We start from the raw sequence: 8,075 nt of genomic DNA, 5'->3' as shown, positions 1-8,075 counted from the left end.
CCTCATGCAAATATGGAGGAAAGGATTACCCTCATGCATATATGAAGGAAGGAATGAGCCTCATGCAGATATGCGGGACAGGGCTTAGTCCCATGCAAAGAGCGAGTAGCAAATAAGGGTAGCATATTTCTTAGCTGGAGTTATATTCAGTGTCTGATGGCCGGTTTGATAGTGATTTTACTTTGTGTATATATGTTTGTAAATGTTATCGCTACGTCAAATGTGCCTGCGCTAAAAGAAAAATTGTATGTTTCGTGAGAGGGAGGTTGGTTCATGGCTTTGTCTGCTGGCCTTGCTTTGCTCCGTTTTGGAGGCCTTATTTGAGTTTCTCTGGGTAACACCTGCCTATTACGGAAATAGAGTTTTCAAAAATATGCAATTATTGATAAAAATACAGTCATGTTAGAGACATATCGAGTAATTTTTAGATGAACTAGTGACTGTAACACATTTTAGCGACATTGCACCTTTCGCATGTTAGAATATTGAGGGTCCTCCTCAAAATTCTGCCCCGGTTTGGTAGATGGTCCTTCAACTGTTTCCGAGCTTTGTCCAACCTTCTTCGGAATTTTGAGAATCTTTCTCAAAATTCTGCCCTAGTTTCATAACCAATTTCTGATCGTCTGGCATATGTTGGCTTTGGCTAGACTTGCTCCGGAATATTGAGGGTCCTCCTCAAAATTCTGCCCAAGTTTCTGATCATGGGGAAAATGGAAATTTTATTATGATATGACCGAATCCATAGGGCTGCCTACGTATCCCCTCGGGAATCAGGTCAAGCGTAGTTCAATTACATCTGATGAGGAAATGTAAATGGCCTAAACATAGTACCTTTTAATTGCGTCTGAATTGATTGGTTTTGGCCAGACTTCTCCATCCATTTCTGCAGGTATGAGCGCTCCTACTGTTAGCACCCTGTGAACCATGTAAGGACCTTGCTAGTTGGGAGATAATTTCTCTTTGGCTTCATCTTGATGTGGGAAGATCTTCTTCATCACCAGCTGTCCTGGTGCAAATTGTCAAATTGTCTTGGTTTGACCCTTTTGTTGAAAGCTCAAGACATTCTGTTTTGATAAAGCTTTGTTTCATATAAGGGGCAATTGCTCATAGAGGCTCCTTACCCATTCTGCATCACTGAGTTCAGCTTCCTGTATGATCCTTAAAGAAGGAACCTCTACCTCGGCTAGGATGACAACTTCGGTACCATAAACCAGCATGTAAGGAGTTACCCCAGTTGATGTGCGAACTGCAGTGCAGTTTGCATGCTTCGAATATTCTCCTTTCACCAAATACTCTTTGATGTCGTGGAACCAAGGCTTTCCATTTGTTTCTTCTTGAACATGGGCACAATATGCCGGCTGATTATGAACTCTCACTGGGATAGGATCAGTGAAATTCTTATTTGGGTGTGGTATCATGGATGACAAAGTGGCCAGTGCATCGGCAAACTCATTCTGAATACTGTGAACATACCGAAACTTCATCTTTGTGAACCTCTTTCTCAATTCATGTACATGGTATAGATATGGTAATATCTTGGGATTATTTGTGGCCCATTCTCCTTACACCTGGTGCACAAGCAAATCTGAATCACCGATTACCAGCAGCTCCTAAATATTCATGTCGATTCCCATGTTGAGTCCTAGTGTGCAGGCTTCATATTCTGCCATGTTGTTAGTGTAGGGAAATTTGAGTTTAGCAGATACCAGATAATGCTGACCTATTTTTGATACCAAAACTACTCCAATGCCCACTCCTTTGAAATTTGCAGCTCAGTTAAAGAACATCCTCCAAATGTCATATGCTTCGGTAATGTCCTCTCCTATGATTGATACCTCTTCATCAAGAAAATACGTTTTCAAGGGTTCGTATTCTCCTCCCACCAGATTTTCAGTAAGATGATCTGTTAATGCTTTCCCTTTGACCGCCTTTTGAGTTACGTAGACGATATCGAACTCACTCAATAGTATCTGCCACTTGGCTAGCTTCCTAGTTGGCATAGGTTTCTGAAATATGTACTTCAAAGGGTCCATCCTAGATATGAGGTATGTGGTATAGGCACAGAAGTAATGCCTCAACTTCCGGGCCGTCTAGTCAAAGCACAGCAAGTGCGTTCTAGTAGAGAGTACCGTGCTTCATAAGGCATGAACTTCTTACTCATGTAATATATAGCTTTCTCGTTCCTCCCTACCTCGTCATGTTGTCCTAGAACACATCCAAAGGCTCCATCCAATACAGATAGATAAATTCGCAAAGGCCGTCCTGGTTATAGCGGGACCAAAACTGGTGGCGTAGACAGGTACTCCTTGATTTTGTCGAAAGCTTTCTGACAATCCTCTGTCCATCTTGTCTCGGCATCTTTCCTCAGCATCTTGAAGATAGGTTCACATTTAAGTATGGACTGTGCTATGAAGCGACTGATATAGTTGAGACATCCTAGGAAGCTCATCACGTCCTTTTTGCTCCTAGGAGGCGGTAATTCTTGAATATCCATTACTTTAGATGGATCAAGCTCGATTCCTTAACGATTGAAAATGAATCCTAGTAACTTTCCTGCGGGAACCCCGAATGCACACTTTGAGGGGTTCAGTTTCAAGTTGTACCTCCTTAACTTGTCACAGAACTTTCTCAAGTCTGCTATGTGATCCGCGGCCCTCTTAGATTTGATAATGACGTCCTCCACATACTCGTATCATTTTGTAACACTATACCTCCCATAGTGTAACAAAAGCGGTTTTCTCTATGTCTTCTTTATCCATCCAGATCTGGTGATAATCTGCGAAGCAATCCATAAAAGATTGGAGTTCATGCTTGGTGCAATCATCGATCAGGATGTGTATGTTTGGTAGTGGAAAGTCATCCTTGGGACTTGCTCTATTTAAATCCTGATAGTCAACACATACTCTGACTTTCCCATATTTCTTTGGAACCGATACAATGTTGGCTAACCAGGTTGTGTACTCAACAACCCTGAGAACTTTGGCTTTGATCTACTTAGTAACTTCCTCCTTGATCTTCAGGCTCATATCTAGTTTGAACTTTTTATGTTTCTGCTTCACTGGCGACATATGGGATTAGTAGGCAACTTGTGATCCACTATGGACGTGCTCAAACCTGTCATGTCATCATACGACCATGTGAAAATGTCATTATACTCCTTTAAGAAATGAATGTACTCCTCTTTCTTTGTCGGTGATAAGTGAATGCTGATGCAAATCTCCTTGGCGGTCTCGGCGTCCCCAAAATTTACTACTTCGGTTTCGTCTAGGTTGGACTTAGTCTTATTCTCAAAGTTTTCAACCTCCCTGACAACTTCCTCAGGTATCTCATCTTCTTCATCTGAATCGCTATTCTCATGTTGCGTTGCCTCATTACATGCATTTAATTAAGACTTAAAATATCCAAACAAGTACGACTCGAAAAATTGAGCATTTATTTTGAAACAAGTGAATCTGAAAAAAAACAAAATTACTGAAAATCTTAAATTATTAGAATGGCTATAGGAATAAAATATGCCAAGCTACGCAGGGGCTCGGCGGGCCCGGGATGGTGTGGCGGTCCAGGCTGTAGCTCATCTTCATAAAAGATTATCATATGACTTTCAAGCACCTGCCCTACTATATTTGCAATGTCTTTGCAAGTGATATTGTTGGGCACATAAGCTTCACTCAAAACCTTCATCAAAGTATTCTTGTGTGCCTCTAAATTTTGCAACACTGACAATATGGATATCTAAGCTGGGGTTTTGTTCAAATGATCAATGACAGAATATTCCCTTGCTTGTACTTTCCTCCAAAGGTCATCTGGTCCTGTCTCATTAACAGGCTACTTGGTAGTGGTATCCTTTCTTGGTCCTCCCAAGTGTTCAGGTGTATAGATTCTTCCGGTCCTAGTCATTCCTTGTGCATCATTGGATTCCTCCATCTTTGCCTTTCCTTTTCGCCTATCCTTAGCAACGTAATCCCAAGGTATTGCTTTTGAATTTAAAGTTGGTGTGGTAAATACTATCACCATGAAAGGTGTGGCCACTTCCACTTCAAATGGAACAGGGGTGGCCGCAGGCGGAGCTACCTATACCTCAAATGGAACTGATGCAGTTATCTCAACTTCGATCGGTGGATGTGTCTGTACTACAATGGGAGTAAGTGTGACTGCAGGTTTAAAGTCACCTCCTTCTCGAATAAGCTTGATTGACCCCTCAGGATCCCATTCTTCATCAATTTCTATTACATGTATCCTGCCACCCCTATGATCCAGGAGAGGATTGTTGCGGACATTAGGAGCATCTTGATGTGGGAAGATCTTCTTCAGCACCAGCTGTGCTAGTGAAAATTGTCTTGGCTTGACCCTTTTGTTGAATGCTCTAGACATTCTGTTCTGATAAAGCTCTGAACCATATAAGGGTCAATTGCTTATAGCGGCTCCTTACCCATTCTACATCGCTGAGTTTGGCTTTTTGTATGATCCTTAAAGGAGGAACCTCTACCCCGGCTGGGATGACAGCTTCGGTACCATAAACCAGCTCGTAGGGAGTTACCCCGGTTGATGTGTGAACTGTAGTGCGGTTTGCATGCTCCGGATATTATCTTTTCGCCAAATACTCTTTGATGTCGTGGAACCAAGGCTTTCCATCTGTTTCTTCTTCAACATGTGCACAATATGCCAGCTGATTATGAATTCTCACTGGGATAGGATTAGTGAAATTCTTATTTGGGTGTTGTATCATGGATGACAAAGTGGCCAGTACATCGGCAAACTCATTCTGAATACCGTGAACATGCCGAAACTCCATCTTTGTTAACCTCTTTCTCAATTCCTATGCATGGTACAAGTATGGTAATATCATGGAATTCATTGTGGCCCATTCTCCTTGCACCTGGTGCACAAGCAAATCTTAATCACCGATTACTAGCAGCTCCTAAATATTAATGTTGATTCCCATGTTGAGTCCTAGTATGCAGGCTTCATATTCTGCCATGTTGTTGGTGTAGGGAAATCTGAGTTTAGCAAAAACGGGATAATGCTGACCTGTTTTTGATACCAAAACTACTCCAATGCCTACTTCTTTGGAATTTGCATCTCCGTTAAAGAACATCCTCCAACTGTCATATGCTTCGGTAATGTCCTCTATTACAAATGACACCTCTTCATCAGGAAAATACGTTTTCAAGGGTTCGTATTCTCCTCCCACCAAATTTTCAGCAAGATGATCTGCCAATGCTTTCCCTTTGACCACCTTTTGAGTTACGTAGACGATATCGAACTCACTCAACAGTATCTGCCACTTGGCTAGCTTCCCAGTTGGCATGGGTTTCTGAAATATGTACTTCAAAGGGTCCATCCTAGATATAAGGTATGTGGTATAGGCACAGAAGTAATGCCTCAACTTCCGGGCCGTCTAGTTAGAGCACACCAAGTGCGTTCTAGTAGAGAGTACCGTGCTTCATAAGGCGTGAACTTCTTACTCAAGTAATATATAGATTGCTCGTTCCTCCCTACCTTGTCCTAGAACACATCTGAAGGCTCCATCCAATAGAGATAGATAAATTTGCAAAGGTCGTCCTAGTTCTAGCGGGACCAAAACTGGTGGCGTAGACAAGTACTCCTTAATTTTTTCAAAAGCTTTCTAACAATCCTCGGTCCAACTTGTATCGACATCTTTCCTAGGCATCTTTAAGAAAGGTTCACATATAAGTGTGGACTGTGCTATGAAGCGACTAATATAGTTGAGACGTCCTAGGAAGCTCATCACGTACCTTTTGCTCCTAGGTGGCGGTAATTCCTGAATATCCTTTACTTTAGATGGATCTAGCTCGATTACCTGACGATTGACAATGAATCCTAGTAACTTTCCTGCGGGAACCCCGAATGCACACTTTGAGGGATTCAACTTCAAGTTGTACCTCCTTAACTTGTCAAAGAACTTTCTCAAGTCCGCTATGTGATCTGCGGCCCTCTTAGATTTGATAATGATGTCATCCACATACACCTCTATTTCATTATGTATCATATCGTGGAAGATGGTTGTCATGGCTCTCAAGTAAGTAGCCCCAGTATTCTTTAGACCAAATGGCATCATTTTTTAACAGTATACCCCTTATAGTATAACAAAAGCGGTTTTCTCTACGTCTTCTTCATCCATCCAGATCTGGTGATAATGTGCGAAGCAATCCACAAAGGATTGGAGTTCATGCTAGGCGCAATCATGGATCAGGATGTGTATGCTTAGTGGTGGAAAGTCGTCCTTGGTACTTGCTCTATTTAAATCTCGATAGTCAACACATACTCTGACTTTCCCATATTTCTTCGGAACTGCCACAATGTTGGATAACTAGGTTGGGTACTCAACAACCCTGAGAACTTTGGCTTTGATCTACTTAGTAACTTCCTCCTTGATCTTCAGGCTCATATCTGGTTTGAACTTTCTAAGTTTCTGCTTCACCGGCAGATATATAGGATTAGTAGGCATCTTGTGATCCACTATAGACGTGCTCAAACCGGTCATGTCATCATAAGACCATGTGAAAATATCCTCATACTCCTTTAAGAAATAAATGTACTCCTCTTTCTTTGTCGGTGATAAGTAAATGCTGATGCGAATCTCCTTGACGGTCTCGGCTTCCCCAAAATTTACTACTTCGGTTTTGTCTAGGTTGGACTTAGGCTTATTCTCAATGTTTTCAACCACCTTAACAACTTCCTCAATTATCTCATCTTCTTCATCCGAATCACTATTCTCATATTGCGTTGCCTCATTACATGTATTTGATTAAGACTTAAAAAATCCAAACGAGTACGGCTCGATGAATCGAGCATTTATTTTGAAATAAGTGAATCTGAAAAAAACAAAATTACTTAAAATCTTAAGTGACTAGAATGGCTATAGGAATAAAATATGCCAAGCTACCTAGGGGCTCGGCGGGCCCAGGATGGTGTGGCGGTCCAGTTCCTGAGAACAGCTCCTTTTTCCACAGTTTGAATAGTGAGGCCTTCTTCCTCCTCCTCCTCAATTATTGCACTACAGTCCATGTCTTCATCCTCCAAGAATAGATTCCTCAGCCCAGCTAATGCTTCTTCTTATGTGGTTCCCTATATTGTATCAATTTGGTGAAAAGTCTGACCCAGATGAGGCACTAGTTGCTCAAGAGGATAATACGGTCCATGCTATGGAGGTGACCAATCATTATACTCTTGCCATGTATACTGGTATCTGATCCCAAAGGTAGTACCACGACGCTTCAGCTATATCGGCTTTGTAATACCATGGAGATTCTTCCCAAGTCCTTTGCCGGGTTCATACCTAGACCATGCCAGTGTGATTTCTATTTTGTTACTCCAACATTTGTCTTTCTCGGCTGCATTGACACGTTCGATGTGATGGTAGGTTTCCCCTCCTATCCTTCTTCTATTTCCAATAACCGGGATAGTTTGACTGGTGTAAATGGGGTTACTTCCATCTCCATGAATGATCATTTCCTGATGGTTCCATTCGAATTTCACGGCTTGATATAGTGTGGAAGCCACAGCTCCGGCGGCATGTATCCATGATCGGCCTAACAGAAGATTGTATGAGGCTGATATGTCGAGCACCTGAAAGTCAACGTCGAACCAAGTTGGCCCCAACAGTAGACAAAGATTAATTTCCCCAATTGTGGCCCTTTGAGACCCATCGAAAGCTTTAATGTTCATGCTTCCTGCCTGTATTTCATGGAAACCTCTGCCCAATCTTTTCAGAGTATCCAACAGACAAATGTTAAGGCTTGACCCCCTATCAATCAAGACCCTGGCAATGAATTTGTCTTTAAATTGCACTGTGATATGCAACGCTCGGTTCTGATTCAACCCCTCAGGCGGTAGCTCATCTTCGTAAAAGATTATCTTATGACTTTCCAGCACCTGCCCTACCATATTTGCCATCTCTTTGCTAGTGATATTGTTGGGCACGTAAGCTTCACTCAACACCTTCATCAAAGCATTCTCGTGTGCCTCTAAATTTTGCAACAGTGACGGTATGGATATTTGATCTAGGGTTTTGTTCAAATGATCAATGACAAAATATTCCCTTGCTTGTACTT

General features: G+C 41.9%; 1 protein-coding gene across 1 annotated transcript; it reads right to left on the bottom strand.

The window, feature by feature from the left end:
- Positions 1 to 1,085: 1,085 nt before the first annotated feature.
- LOC138875269 (uncharacterized) lies at positions 1,086 to 1,484 on the bottom strand. The gene has a single exon (XM_070154093.1). It carries the CDS (start codon positions 1,482 to 1,484, stop codon positions 1,086 to 1,088), a length of 399 nt encoding a protein of 132 aa, XP_070010194.1.
- Between the last annotated feature and the right edge of the window lie 6,591 nt (positions 1,485 to 8,075).

Source organism: Nicotiana sylvestris, chromosome 8 (assembly GCF_000393655.2).
Source record: "Nicotiana sylvestris chromosome 8, ASM39365v2, whole genome shotgun sequence".
In the NCBI taxonomy this organism is placed as follows: Eukaryota; Viridiplantae; Streptophyta; class Magnoliopsida; order Solanales; family Solanaceae; genus Nicotiana; species Nicotiana sylvestris.
Note: the sequence above shows the minus strand (reverse complement) of the source record. Positions and strands in the feature narration are given on the sequence as shown.